The following is a 15,624-nucleotide window of genomic DNA, read 5'->3' on the forward strand; positions in this document are numbered from 1 at the left end:
TAAACCTACATGGTTTTAGAACTGCTTCTAAAGCTTCAGAATAGGTTTTGGTCTTTCCATCAGGTCCTGAGATATCTAACTCCTTTTTCTAATTAACTGGTGCTTTAAACTAACTTGAGTTTCTATTTGGGGTGATGAAAATATTCTAGAATTAGACAGCGGTGATGGTTGCATGACTAAATACCATTAAATTGTACATTTTTTAATTAAAGTGAGATTTAGGGCAAGGGAATGACCTCTCAATTAAAAAGAAGGACAAAACTAATGTTCACATTTGTCCTGCCCTCGTCTCGCAGATGTTCCTCTGAACAGTTTTCACTGGCGGTATGGCCTGTCCTCCTCCACTGGCTAACAGGCAGCAGACAGCATCAGTGTATCACAGGCTCCTGGCCTGCATCCCAGCTCTCTGGTTACTCTGCAGACTTACTAGCTAGATGACGTTGAATGAATTACTTAGCTCAAGACCAGTTTCCTCATCTGGAACCAGGAAAACAACAGCACTGATTAATTGTGATTGATCATGTAAAGTGCTGTGTGATTCATAGCAAAAGTCCATGTAAGTTTTTCTACAATCTTAAATAGCCCTGTCTTTGAAAATATGCTGTGAGGGCCTCCCCGGTGGCGCAGCGGTTGAGCGCTGGGTTGCAAAGCTGCCCGCAGCCTCTGCAGTGCCAGTTCAATCCCGGGCTGCTCCCCGGCCACCCATCGGAGGAGGGTCCCACATGGCCCGCAGACCTCTCCTGCAGCCCGCTGCTCCCCTCAGCAGTGTACTTTGGTCCTTCTGCCTGTTCTGCTCCCCGCTCTGGCTCTGGTGAATTCTCTCACCCTCCTGCACTTCTGACTGTACCCAGTGCTTGTATAAATAAAAATAAATAAATAAATAAATAAATCTTTAAAATATGCTGTGAAAATAACTCCTTAAAGTCTTTTCCTCTGAATTAGGATCTGCAGTCTATGGAGTTTTAAGAAAGGAAAGTGCTGAGTAGTGGAATTTTACCATGGCATCTTCCAGGAGCAGGCATCTGTACTTGTTAAGCATAGCTTGGGTCCTTTTCAGGAGCTGAGTGGCAACTGTTTCAAATTCATTGTCCACTTTAAAAAAGAAAGAGAGAGGGAAAATAGTAAGAGAGTGTAAACCATCCACTAGGTTTTTTGTTTCTTGGGACTGAAAATTACTCCATTTGCAAAAAATTTTTTCAAAGGAAAAAGTATTCCATTATTTGAATGTGTCTTATCTGGGGCAATTTTCTCTTTTTAACTTTTCCTGGAACATCATGCTTCTGCACTGCTTTCCCTCATTGTCCACTGCACCTGATCAGGGAAACTCATTTCAGTATCGGCTTACTTTAACTTTAGCCAGGAAGCCAAAATCAGAATATACCTAATATTGCCTATAAAAAAAAACCCCATGTAATACAGACCAGTAACAAATATCAATGAATAGAGAATGATCTATTAGTTCAGATGACCTAAGCCTCCTCTCTGGATGGGGCAGACCAGTATTAACACAGAGACACAAACTAGATCAGGACATCTTGCAGGTCATGATTCTCCCATGGCTCTGCACTTTGTCGATCTCCAAACATCTCCCGTTTGCTACTTCCTTCTCAGTCTTCCCCTTCCTGTTTAATGCTGGATCTGGACCCCATTCCCTGGAATTCTCAAGAGGACTGACCTAGTCTAGCTGCACTGAGATCAGAGACCCTGGTGAGGGGAGCAAGGCTGGTGGCTGCTAAGGCAGGAGTAAAGCAGTGGAGGGGTCTGATGGAGTCAAGGCTGGGCAGTAGGGGCAGGGAGGAGGGGTAGAACTAAGTGGCACAACGGGAAAGGCAGCGGGGCCAGGCATCAGAATAGGCTAAGTTGCAAAGTGGGATAAGGGGTCTTTTTGCCAATTTCTTAATATAAGGCAATGTCCTGGCTTCACTTTGGGGAGCTAAAGTAACTGTCTGACTGATCAAACTGGTAGTAACAGCTAAGGGTATGCATTCTGCCTAAATGCAAAGAGTATGCCACAATCTCTGTGTGGACTACTTAGTCTAGAGCCTTCCTATCTGTAGCCAGAAGTTTAGACAATGCTGTGGGTTCACTGCCTCCAAATCTGTCCATAAAATACACTAACATTGGGGTGCCCTTTCACAAACCATTGAGAAGAAAAAGTTATAACCCTAAACATGGACTAGGAAATTGAGTTCACTGGGAACAAGTCAGGTGTATAACTAAAAACAATACCCTGGCTACCATCTGGGGGCTTCATGACTCACCATCTTCCGTGGGGCCTCCATGGCAGGGTGTCTGGGGCCAAAACTGCATGTTGGGGTTATAGCCTGTTTACCTTTCTTCAAGTCCTCCTCAGTGGGCATGGAGCCCTGGCACACGTGGTAGGAGAGCAGCCTCTGTACCGCATCACTTAGTGATCGGAACTGACTTTTATCTGGTGTCACAGCATGGGCTTGGTCCCTCTGTAACTGCTGGAGAATGCTTCAAAAGAGAAAGTGCCAATGTCAATGTAAAGTCATATTAAGATCTAATTATAGAGAGGTTACTTGCATGCAAAGAAAGTAAGACATGTAAAGAATGTTATTATTCATAGGATAGTAGTTCTGTTTTTTCTTCAGTATGCACAGTATGGTGCACAGTATGGTGGGTGTAGAGTTTGGTCTAACCATTTTCACAGGGGATTCAAACTATGACCCTGACCCCAGATGCAGTGTCCTCACCAAGTATATGCACACAGGTGCTCAGAGAACTTGGCAATTCTGGGCCATTGGCCAACTAAGCTTAGGGTAACACTTCTGATCTAAACAAGGGAGTTTATCAAAAAGGTCTCAGAGGGGTCTCCCTGGTGGTTTAGGGGTTAAAGTCTCAGCACTATCAAGCTATTGCCAGCCATTGCGGCATGAGTTCAATCCCTGGCCAGGGAGCTGACCCACATGGCTCAGCAAACTTCTCCTGTCTTGACCGCTGCTCCCCTCAGCAGTATATTTCAGTAGATCTGCCTCTTCTGTACCCACTCTCTCTGGTGAATCCTCTTACCCTCCGCACCTCTGGCCTACACCCCAGTTCTTGTATGCATAAATAAAATAAATCTTTTTTAAAAAAAGTTCTGGGCCTCCCTGGTGGTGCAGGGGTTAAAGTCTCAGCACTATTAAGCTATCACCAGCCACTGTGGCCAGGGAGCTAACCCACATGGCACAGCAGACCTCTCCTGTATCACCCGCTGCTCTCCTTAGTAGTGTGTTTCAGTAGATCCACCTGTTCTGTTCCCCACTCTGTCTCTGGTGAATCTTCTCATCCCCCGCACCTTTGGCCTACATACCAGGTCTTGTATGTATAAATAAAAATAAATCTTAAAAAAAAAAGAAAGAAAAAAAGTTCTCAGAGACCCTTAGGCCAAAGGAATGTGGTATGCTAAAGACACAGAGAACTATTCTCCACAAGAACAAAAGAGTAAACAGTAGGCTCAAATTACATTTGCTATATTTATCGTTCTAGTGGAAACAACTATAGGAAGAGATTTTCAAAATTCATTTGAACAATATATAATTTTCATAACCTTACTTCTGTGTATATTTGCTGAAGGCTAGGAACCTAGAGAAATGTTTGAAAGCAGTCACTTCCAAGAGTAACTTACAAAGCTCCTTTAGTTAGCTGTTTTGCAGCTGGCCTTTTCTGTCCTCCTGAATGACTGTCCACCTAAAGACAAAACACACCTCTGGTTAGTCCCTTTTGCAGAAAAAATAAACAGAATAGTTATACCTAAAGATCACTATATTTCAAATACTTTCAACTCCCAATTAAGAGCATATTCCAAAGATGTAGAATGTGCCCTGCTAAAAAATAAAACAAGTCGGTCTACAGACATAAGTAGTAGATTCACATGGCATCAGTATTATAGAAAGCACTATTAGCTCCTCGGAAGAACTCAGCTTGCACCTCAAAGACAGAGGTCCCAGATGCATCCTTATTAGTATTATTGACACTTTAAAAAATTTCCTGATATATAATTAACCTATAATATTGTATTAGTCTTAGGTGTACAAAATGATAATTTGATATGTATATATATTGCAAAATGATTGCCACAATTAGTTTAGCTAACATCCATCACCACACAGAGTTATAAACAAATGCATCATTATATATTTGAATAAATACAACTGTGGGTACCAACTCGAACATCTGAAAATTCAGCAGATACCACTCAATTCATCTTGTCAGTGGTAAATAAGGGAGGGAACATTTTTAAGTGCCTGTTATATACAGTCCTGGGATGGGACCTGGAGTAGGACTCTTCTCTTATTATATTAAGGAAACAAATACACTGGATGTCAGAATCTGAAACCTGAACAGCTCCCTCACTGAGTACTCCAGGCAGGCCCAGACTATTGTAAGTTTCATTAAACTATTAATTGGCAAGTTTGATGAGAAGAAACTAAGGCCTTCGTAAGCTGTAAACAAAATTTTTTTCTTCCTTTTTTAGATTAGCTGTTTGAGTTAAAAGACCATAGGAAGTGCCTCCCTGGTGGCGCAAGGGGTTAAGACACAGCACTAGGAAGCTATCCGCAGCCACTGCAGCATGAGTTCAATCCCTGGCCAGGGAGGTGACCCACATGGCGCAGCAGACCTTCCTGTCTCACCCGCTGCTCCCCTCAGCAGTGTATTTCAGTCAATCCACCTGTTCTGTTCCCCACTCTGTCTCTGGTGAATCTTCTCACCCCCCACACCACTGACATGTACCCCGGTTCTTGTATACATAAATAAATCTTTTTAAAAAAATAAAAGACCATAGGAACTGACCATTTATATTACTCATTCCTGCTGCAGAAAAAAGAATCTCAGCACAACTCAAAGGAAGAGGTCCACTTTTGAATGATAATGAGCACTATCATTCGACAATTGCATTTTTTGAATGCCTATGATGTACTGGCTGCTGGTATATTATCATGAAGAAATGGTAGTGTTATACTGTGAGAAACAGGATAGACGCAGTCACCCTAAAAACATTACAGCGCAAGACTAGCCCTCGGGACCAGTCCTCGTGGGCACACGGGGTGACAGGCTGTGTGCGCAGAGGACGCTGGATGGCAACTACCAAGCAGAAGACGCCACGACGCCATGCGTTATGAGCTGACTATCAAAGCTTTGGAGGCAGAAGCTGTCTTCTACCTGCACAGTCGGCCGGCCAGGAGATGATCCAACTACTTTTTCTTGCTGTGGCTGTGAGGTTCCTAAGGATGCCGGTAGAACTTTGCTTCCGGAATCTTGCCCTATTAGAATTAAGGCATAAGACAATGTTCAGCAGAAGCAGAAAATCAGGTCCCTGGTATAAGAGACCAGCGGAGACAAATTACTAAACATTCCAAAAGGATGTTTAGTAATGTTTAGAAAAATATACAATAAGTATATTTTTCTACCAAAGCTTTAGAGGCAGAAGTTAGGATTATTACAGCCTATTTAGGAACAAATAGGGATAATAAATGCAAAAATAAGGGATAATAAATAAAAACTATCAATGTTATAGTTTCAAATTATCAAAGGTAATTATCTAAGGTAATAAGGAATAGGCCTTAAGTCAGTAATGTGTGAGTATTACTGAATCTCAAAATGGTCATAACTTAAAGAGATACCCAAGAAGGAGACTGATTAAGGATGTCTTTGTCTTTTCTAGTACTTATTGATCAGGGCAGGTGTTCAAAGCTTTAGAAGAAAGGGAAGACATAGCCCACAATATTTTTACTTTGGGGGGTTCTAAATATATAATAAATATAAATGTAAAATGGGCATCTTTACATAATCACCTGGGCTATATAATGCTAGCTGTTTCTAAGCAGCACATTCCTGCATGTAACTTAACGTCATAATTTAAGTAGAAGTGTGTTTTATTTCCTAGGGATACAATGCTGGTACAGGTGCAAGGTGGAAAGAACACAGCATGAAGGAATGACCGGACTGGGGGAGAGGTAGAGGCAGGACTGCATGCAGAAGGAGGGGTGTGAGAAAAGCCTCCTGGGTGTGGTGAGGACCGGGATGGACTGAGGAGCGTTCACTACAAAGGCTTCTGACCTGGCAGCGTGGTACTCAAGAGGCCAGGGATCTGTGCTTGCCTCAGGCCATCTGTGGTCTTGGGAGCAGAAACGGGGGAAGTCTGATTCAAATTTTTTTTCTGAGCCTGTGAAAAATATTACCAAGATGGAAAAATTAGTTTCACGACTTAAAGTTAGAATAGTTTATGTATCACGTCAACTAAGCCTGGCTTTACCTTCAAGTTAGATTTCAGAATTAAAGTTTTAAAACATTATTGCCCTATCATTTCGGGAGAAGTATAAAGCATGCACTGTAGTATTTACAGGCCCACTGAAGTTTCTTGCTGCCATTCAGGAGAGATGCTGAGTTGATACCAACTGTTGTCTTGTTCCTGGAACCACTGGGTTAGCAGAGCCAGGAACCCAATTTCTAACACTGGTAATTTTATATCAGGCGTGCTAGGATTCTTATCTTGACTTTCACTGGCTATGTGGCGTCTCCAAGGTTCTAAGCTACTGGTCAGGTGCCGAGCACCAATCCCAAATTGACTGTCAATACTCACTGTCACTGTGCAGTGGTCTAAAGCGCATTCCACCCCTGCCATCTGGGATGTCACTAATTCACGTCCTATCAACACCAGGTGGCATGTCATTGGGAAATGTAAACTCAACTGAATATTGGCTTGAACAAAATATTATTAGAAAAATCAATCTGATGTTTAAACTTTTATGCGCTTTTCTACAAATGAGGAAGATGAACAGATGATGTTTAAGGACTGATAAGTTCCTTTTAGATCTAAAAAAATCTGTTAATACCTTTTCAGTAAAATAATGACAGGTTTACAAATTATTCTTAAATTTTAATCCTCTATGTCATTACTACTTTGTAGTACAGTAAATTTTCAGTTTTCTCTTTAGTCATATTTCTTGTACACCACCCTTAGGTTTAGCGTTTTATCTGTTCCCACCATAAATATAGGTGACTATATTTATGATCTCGGTGTAAGCAAAATGTTCCCACCAACCATTCACATGTGGGCTCTCACAGAGGCCTTGGTGATGTCTGTCCAGTGCCCAACTAAGCACATGTTAACATTTCTGTTCTAAACAATGAACTATTCTGAACAAGTACTATTGTCTATTTGGTTCTCTTTGCTAATACTAAAAATGGAGAGGAATGTGACATCACCCAAGAAAGTCTGGAGGTAGTCAACACAAAGCTCCCATTAGCGAGGATGGTCAGACCGTCTAGCCAGACAGGCAAAACATTCTTAGGAAGAAAGCCATGAGGGGTTTCTTCCAATTTTCACAGCATTCTCCCAAGAATGTGACTCCACATCCCACTATAGGGAGGCTCTTCACTCAGAAGACACTGTGGAGAGGCCAGAGCAAACAGAGGGCACAGGCCTTTCTCACCTCTAATTCCAGAGGATGAACAAATACTGGGGCCTGCCTTGGAAGAAAAAATAGAAGAGATAGAAGTTGGAGAAATGTGGCTTAAGACCTTGGACAAGGCTCTATAGATTGGGTCCTGAAATAATGAGATCTACAGATGAAGAGGTGATCCAGAACACTTTAGTCCTTTAGTTCCAAGGACTAAAGTCCCTAGAACAGTATGGCCTGTACACAACATATCTGGAGTTTCTTTCAATAAGCTTAGTTCACACGATGGAACAAAAGGTCACCATGCTTATTGGTTATGAGAAATACCTTTTTTGGGGATAAAAGTGGCATTACCCATGTTGATTTCCCATTCTCTTTATCAGACATGACCTGGAATGACCCCTGGCTATTAAATAGACCAATAAAGCAAAACTGGTATATATATAAATAGTAGAATCATAAAAAAAAAAGCAAGGGAAGAAATCAATAGAAAAGTCTGGAAGGGGGTGGAGGGTGGGAAGGCACATGGTATGGGTGGTTTCTGGGGGCTCTGGCAATATGCCATTTCTTGAGCCAAGTGGGGATTTCGTGGATACTGCTTTATAATGGTTAACTTTATATTTATGTTTTATGCCTTTTTTTCCCTAAACGTGTTTTATTTTACAATACAGGAGTATAAAAAAAAAAACAGAAAAATCTAATTTAATGTCAAAGCTTGAAAAAGTTGCCATTATTCGAAGGTATTTTATAAAGAAAGTGCTGAATTTCTAGAACCAATGTTGCCAGTTGTAGGGCAGGCCCTTCCTACATGCTCCAGCGGCAACACCTTTTACGGCAACAGCCTCCAGGCTGCCTGCATAGGGGTGAGGTTGGCATTAGCACATTTCATCTTATAACTACTGCCTGTGCCCCTCCCTGTCTCCCTCTCTTTGGGACTAGAACAATCCCTCCAATTGTTATACTACGAGGTGGGAAGTTGGGCGGGAAGGGCCCGAATGGCAGAAGAATCAGATGCTGCCGGGGGATGTGTTCTGGCCCCCGAAGTTCTGTCCACCCATCTGTACGTTGGGAAAGCTTTGCTGCCCTAAGGTCCTGTCTGTCTCCAGTGCATTGGGTGCTCCCAGTCTTCCTCTCTCGAGGGCAGGACTTTGGTCTGTCGGTTCATTGCCTTACCCAACACCAGGCCTGCACCAAAGTGAGCACATAGTAAACAGCGGTTAAATAAAAAGAATTTCAGCCTAAGCCAAAGGGGCTTGTGCCTCCTCCCAGTTCAATCCCTCTCCCCAGAGCAATCAACTTTCTCCAATTCTCCCCAAACTTAGGTTGTCTCCACTTGACAATCTTTTTTTTTAAAAAAAGATTTATTTATTTATGCATGCAAGAATGGGGGTGTAAGCCAGAGATGTGGAGAGGTGAGAGGATTCTCCTGAGACAGAGCGGGGAACAGAACAGGCAGACTGATGAAATACACAGCTGAGAGGAGAAGCGGGCAAGAGAGGAGAAGTCTGCTGCGCCATGTGGGTCACCTCCCTGACCCAGGATTGAATTCTGCTGCAGCAGTTGCAGATAGCTTCATAATGCTGAGACTGAACCCCTCGCGCCACCTGATAGTCTTTTCCAGAACCAAAAGGTATCACTGTATTGTTTTTACTGAATTCTTGGAAAAAACTTGCTTTGAAATACAGCAACATTATTTAAGGATATTTTATTGAGAACTTGGCTCTAAGAACTCTGCTGATATCAATGTACAATTTTAATTTTTTAAACCTGATGAATCAGGACCTCCTTGGTGATACAGGGGTTAAAGTCTCAGCACTATCAAGCTGTCACCAGCCACTGCAGCATGAGTTTAATCCCCCGCAGGAGAGGTGGCCAGCAAGGCACAGTAGACCTGTGCTGTCTTGCCCGCTGCTCCCCTCAGCAGTGTATTTCAGTAGACCTGCCTGTTCTGCTCCCCACTCTGTCTCTGGTGAATCCTCTCATCCTCCTGCACCTCTGGCCTGTACCCCAGATCTTGTATGCATAAATAAATAAATCTTAAAAAAATAAACTGGATGAATTAGCTTGATACCGTGTGATTTTTTTTTTTTAATTTTCTAGAGGCATGTCTTATTTATTTATTTATTTATTATTTGTTTGTTTTTTGTTTGTTTTATACATGCACTGGGTACAGTCAGAAGCGCGGGAGGGTGAGAGAATTCACCAGAGCCAGAGCGGGGAGCAGAGCAGGCAGAAGGACCGAAGTACACTGCTGAGGGGAGCAGCGGGCGGCAGGAGAGGTCTGCGCGCCATGTGGGACCCTCCTCCGGTGGCCGGGGAGCAGCCGGGGATCGAACCGGCTGCAGAGGCTGCAGGCAGCTTCGCAACCCAGCGCTCAACCGCTGCGCCACCGGGGAGGCCCGATACCGTGTGATTTTATAGAACACCCCCAACAAATCAGAATTCTTTATGCATCAATTTTGCCCTCAGTGGTACACTTTGAAAGAAGGCAATACAAATTAGCAAGATGATATTTACCCAACAACAGGCATTTGCTAAATGAGGAAGACCATCTGGGCTCTGCTCATCTCCTTTGGAATTGCCATACTGATTAGAGGGCCTTTTCCCCTAATGGGAACAAAACCCTAGTCAGAGCTAGCAAGGCCCTACATGGCCACTTTCTCATGTTGTCCGCCTGTTCCCTGGCCATGGCTTACAGAATCCCATGTGGGCCACCTAGAGTCTGTCTCCTGGGAATTTGGAATGATGGTGGTGGTGGTGGTGGGGGGATGGAACCTAAGGGCAGCGGTTCTCAAATGCAGGATTGCAGACTAGTCATATCACATAGGGAGCTCCTGAAAGACGAAGTTGCTGAGTTCCATCCACAAAGAGTGATTCAGAAATCCAAAGTGGGTCTCAGGAATCTACAGCTTTTAAATGGTATAGATGTGAATGCACTGCTAAGTTTTGGAAACCAGTGCATTTGTAAGTTTCTGTTAAAAGCTTCTGATATGGGCCTCCCTGGTGGTGCAGGGGTTAAAAACAGCACTATCAAGCTATCGCCAGCCACTACAGCATGAGTTTGATCTCTGGCCAGCCAGGAAGGAACCCACATGGTTCGGCAGACCTCTTCTGTCTCGCCCGCTGCTCCCCTCAGCAGTGTATTTCAGTCAGACTGCCTGTTCTGCTCCCCACTCTCTCTGGTGAATCCTTTCACCACTACCCTTCACCTCTGGCCTACACCACTGCTCTTGTATGCATGAATAAATAAATGTTTTTTTTTAAAAAAGCTTCTGGTGGTCCCTGGTGGCGCAGCAGTTGAGCGCTGGGTTGCGAAGCTGCCCGCAGCCTCTGCAGCGCCGGTTCGATCCCCGGCTGCTCCCCGGCCACCGGAGGAGGGTCCCACATGGCGCGCAGACCTCTCCTGCCGCCCGCTGCTCCCCTCAGCAGTGTACTTCGGTCCTTCTGCCTGCTCTGCTCCCTGCTCTGGCTCTGGTGAATTCTCTCACCCTCCCGCGCTTCTGACTGTACCCGGTGCTTGTATAAATAAATTAAATAAAAAAAATAAATATCTTAAAAAAAAAAAAAAAAACTTCTGATAGTTATAACCCAAAGTACTTTGAGTAAGACTTTTGGGTACCAATTGCATACACAGCACTGTGGTAATTACAGAGAAGGCCATGGAAACACAACCTTTCCCTTCCCTTTCCTTTTTTAATATCCAAAAGGGCAGGTTCATTATTAAAAAAAGGAAAGGAAAGAAATGGACACTTGTGCAAACACAAGTGGGAAGAACTGCCTCTGAAAGGGAAAGGTTTGTTAAAAAAGACACCTGCATAGGGCCTCCCTGGTGGTGCAGCATGTTGAGCACAGTGCTGTGAGGCTGTCCACAGCCTCTGCAGGGCGGGTTCGATTCCCGGCCTGCTAGGGAGAAACCCACATGGTGTGGCAGACCTCTCTCATGTCTTGCCCACTGCTCCCCTCAGCAGTGCTTTCATTCCATCTGCCTGTTCTGTTCCCTGCTCTTTCTCTGGTGAATCCTCTCACCCTTCCGTGTCTCTGGCCTGTACTCCAGTTCTTATATAAATAAATACATCTTTAAAAAAAAAAAAAAAGACACCTGCATAGACACAGGCAGGCAGGAGAGCTACCACAACCTTTCCCTTTGAAAGCTTACCATCCAGAACCCCACCCCACCCCCGCCTCCGCCCAGGCCCTTTGAAGCATAAATCAACCAGTGCCTTGTAATTATGGTGTCCAACCTCGGCTGGACTCATGTGACATTCTCCCCGCCCCCACCAGCTCCTTTGCTCATTTTCCACTGAATGCTATTTCATTATCTTCAAGCCCTGTTAGGTGACAATTCATTCAATTTTCTACTACCAGAACTATACCTTACCTGCACCCTCATGCAACCTTCCCCCCACTATCTCTGCTACAGTAGAAGCAGCATCTTTCCTTTTTTTCTACAAAGAATTCCACCAATGCTCTGCAATTTGTGTCCATCCCCTTCCTATTAGCTTAAAAAGAAACAAACAAAAAAGCTCAATCCTCTCCCATATCTTAAAAATAATCCCGAGATGTGGTGTATAACATGATGAGTATAGCTAACACTGATGTGTGATATACTGGAAAGTTGCTAAGAGTAAAACCCAAGAATTCTCATCACAAGTAGAAATTTCCCCCATTTTCTTTTCTTCTTATTGCATCTATGAGAAGATGGATATTAGCTGAACCTACTATAGTAATCATCTCACAATAGATGTGAACCGAACTGTCACACTGTACACCTTAAATTTATACGGGGGTGCATGTCAATTATTTCTTAATAAAACTGGGGGAAATGTCCCTTGGCCCCACATATCCTTGCAGCTACTGTGCTATCAGTGATCTTCATTTTTCTGACAGTGGTCTGTACTCATTACACTCCTTATGCTCTCTCTTCATTCTTTTGCAATCTGGCTTCTGCCCCTCTCATTCCATGGAAACAAGTCTCACCAAGGTCAACAACTGCCTCCTTGTTGCCAAACCTGTGAGAACATTCCAGTTCTTATTTGCACTGACTTCCCAGTGTCACTACACTCTATGGACTGCTTCCCCTCTGCCTGCAACATCCTCTTGGCTTCCAAAATGCTTGGATCCTACTGGTTTTCTCCTCTCTGGAACATTCTGAGTCTCACTTGTGGACTCTTCTTTCTATGCTTAACCTAAATATTGAGGTGATTTGGGGTTTCCTTCTGGCTGCCTTTTCTTCTCTTGCTTTCTCTGATCTATTTTATTCACTCCCACTTCCTCAAATACAATTTATATGATGATCAATCGCACCATACATAGCCCATATCCCAGTCCTATGTTTCTCTCTCTCTCTCTTTCCTTCTCTCTCTCTCTCTCTCAATATATATCTCATACAATTTGGTTATACTCAGGTGCCTCAGACTTGACAAACATGTCCTACATTATAAACCAACAGCTTCCTTTCAAACCCCAATTTCTTCTCATGTCCTCTATCTCAGTGAACCTGGGGTGGGGGGTTACTGTTAGGAACCACTGAGAGGTCATCCTTTTTCTTCACTCTAGCCAATCAGCAGAAAGTCATCTGCTCATCTAATTGTTGTAAGTTCATTCACGCCTCATTGTATCTACTGCCTCTTTCGTGAGTGGATTGTGCCACTGGCCCATTAATGTGACACACAAAGATCTGCATGATTGCTTACCTTTCCCACCTGAATTGTCCACAGCAAGGACAAATTTGTTTTCCAGTCCTTGCAGAACCACAGTCTCGTGGTTAGCATTTGCTGTTTCCACAACCTGAACACTCTTCATTCTCTGCCTGGATAATTCTTCCTTCTTGCTCAGCAGGTCTCATTTAGAAACTACTGTGGTAAGGAGACCTTCCCCAGTCATCCCACCTTGGTCAGAGGGCTTGCCTGAGCGTGGCTCACTGGGCTACTTCTACCAGGATGCATCAAACACTGCCCTGTGGCTGTTGGCTTATTTGTCTTCACCTGCCCTGGAATAGATGGTGGTTTCCCTGGGAATTGGCTTGGGGCAGGCTGTGGAAGGTATTGAAATGTTGAATGAATCAATCAATCAATGAAGGAAACATTTGGCATAGTAAGTGATTATGTACCTTGTGGGCAGTACAAACAGAGATCACAGAGAAGAGATCAACAGAAGGACCAAAAATGGTTTCATTTTTCCAGGGGCCTTGAAGGAGGGGAAGCATTTAGACCTGACAGAAAAAGACATTCAACGAATTAAGACTCAAGGCTCATAAGGAGTCTGGTCTAAGGATGTACTCTTGGCCTGGCAAGGTGGAAGCTTTCAGCTGGAGAACCTTAATGGCCAGGCAGGGGTTTGTACTTTCTCTGCTGGCAATGGGAAGCTCCCAGATGATAGGTTCAGATCCATTTTAGAAAGATTAACGTACTGTAAATCTGCTTTAGGAAGAGGCCAAAGGCATAATAATCACCCAGACAATTGTTACAGTTGTCTAATTACTATGTTAAGGAGGGGAAGGGCCTTGGAATTCATCTAGTCCAGTGGCTCTCCATTCTGCTTGCACTTTAGAATCACTTGGGGAGCTTTTGAAAAACACTGATGCCTAGACCCCTTTCTCCAGACTGTTTACATCAGAATGCATGAGAATGAGTTCTAGGCATTCACAGGTTTAAAAAGCTCCCCAGGGAATTTTATTGCATAGCTCACTTACAGAAGAGAAAGCCAGGGCTTAGGGAATTTAAGATATAAGCTTAGATCACAAAACCAGTGACTGGCAGAGCAGGCCCTACAACTGCTCCTGCTTCTAACCCAATTCTTGTCTCCCCCCTTATATTGCAGTCCTTCTTAAAGTCTAGCTAGGGGTCTGGGAGCAGACAGGAACGCAACTGGAAGCAGTATGGTCTAGTTAACTAGCAGGTAAAGGCTGCCTTTACAAGCAATTTGCTCTCAACCTCCATCTCCTTGACAGTGAAATGGGACAGTAATGCTACTTGAAGCCCCAGGGTAAGGCCTAAAAATAATACACAAAGCCCCTGACACTGCCCGTTTGTAATAATATGACCATTATTTTCATTATATTGGGAAGAGTGGATGTGAGACAGTCAAAGAAGAATTTGCAGGGTTTGGTAACTTATGAAAGGTATAGGAGGAGGGGAAAAAACAAGAACATCCAGATTTTGAAGTCTGGGTGTCTGAAAATACAGTGGTTCCATGGTGAGGGAGACAGGCCACGCCAGATGGGGAAGAGGAATGAAGGAGGGCAGCGTGGAGAGCGCAAGTACAGCTCCCAAGGAATTTAAAATCCACTAAATCTTTCAGTGATCTAAGGAGATTTAGACTTAAAATAACTTGTTTACCTTTGTTTGAAAGGCTAAATTCATAAACAGACTCCTTTCATCACTAGCTTTGGAATATCAATCCTTTCGAAAGAAAGTTCAAATCCTGCAAATTACTCTCTGCATTAAGGGATTTAAGTTCACTGGGCTCCTTGGAGAGGTGGTTGGCTCTGTGTCTGAGGCAAGGTGATGACAAGACATGCCAAGAATACCCTGTTCGAGGAAAGGCTCAGAGAAGAGAGGGATATGTGAACAGTAGGGAAGCTGGCCGTCCCAATGAAGGACAATGTAAGTATCAAATAGAACAGTGAAAACAATCATCGGAAACACACTGAATACAAAAGGAATACACAATCTTTTGGAGACATACAATAAAATACTCTGTATGAACTTACATGTCTGGTTTGGTTTCAAAACAATATTAGGCAGGGGGTGAGTGAGCGGGGTTTTGATGACAGAAGAGAAGCCTCGAGTTGATAAACGTGCCAAATATAGAAGCTGACTGAGCATGGGGGCTCAATACTATTTTTCTACTTTTTTTTATGTTAAAATTCCCCATAATGAAAAGGTTTTAAAAAAAATGCTAAAAATCAAAACAAAATAAAAAACAAACCCAAAACAAAACTGAGTTTAGCGTGTTACTCAAAAAAAGAAAAAAAAAAAAGGACAAGAGATGAAGCTAAAGCTTTTCCTTATGGAAAAACCCCAGCCAATCACTGTAGAAAGACTAATACAATCAGAAAATCACCATTTCATAAACACCATGTAATATTCAGCAGAGGCTCCATCAATGGAGTCTCAACTCTCTCAGCTGGGAGGCTGGGAAACAGAATAGTCACGTGGTCCCCAAGCACCACCCCAGAGATCATTTCTTCTTTACTAAGGGAACAAGGCCCCTTTGA

At 43.4% G+C, this 15,624-nt stretch overlaps 1 protein-coding gene across 1 annotated transcript in view; it reads right to left on the reverse strand.

Moving 5' to 3' along the window:
• Positions 1-15,624, reverse strand: part of BICRAL (BICRA like chromatin remodeling complex associated protein) — a gene marked incomplete at both ends in the record, with an annotated part of 31,796 nt that overhangs the window by 4,205 nt on the left and 11,967 nt on the right. The window contains 5 exons of the mRNA XM_084257520.1: positions 998-1,092; positions 2,333-2,478; positions 3,632-3,693; positions 5,167-5,267; positions 6,064-6,169. Coding sequence (XP_084113646.1) covers positions 998-1,092; positions 2,333-2,478; positions 3,632-3,693; positions 5,167-5,267; positions 6,064-6,169 — 510 coding nt within the window. The remainder of the gene's footprint in view (positions 1-997; positions 1,093-2,332; positions 2,479-3,631; positions 3,694-5,166; positions 5,268-6,063; positions 6,170-15,624) is intronic.

This window comes from Talpa europaea, assembly GCF_964194135.1.
Source record: "Talpa europaea genome assembly, chromosome: 2".
Taxonomy (NCBI): Eukaryota; Metazoa; Chordata; class Mammalia; order Eulipotyphla; family Talpidae; genus Talpa; species Talpa europaea.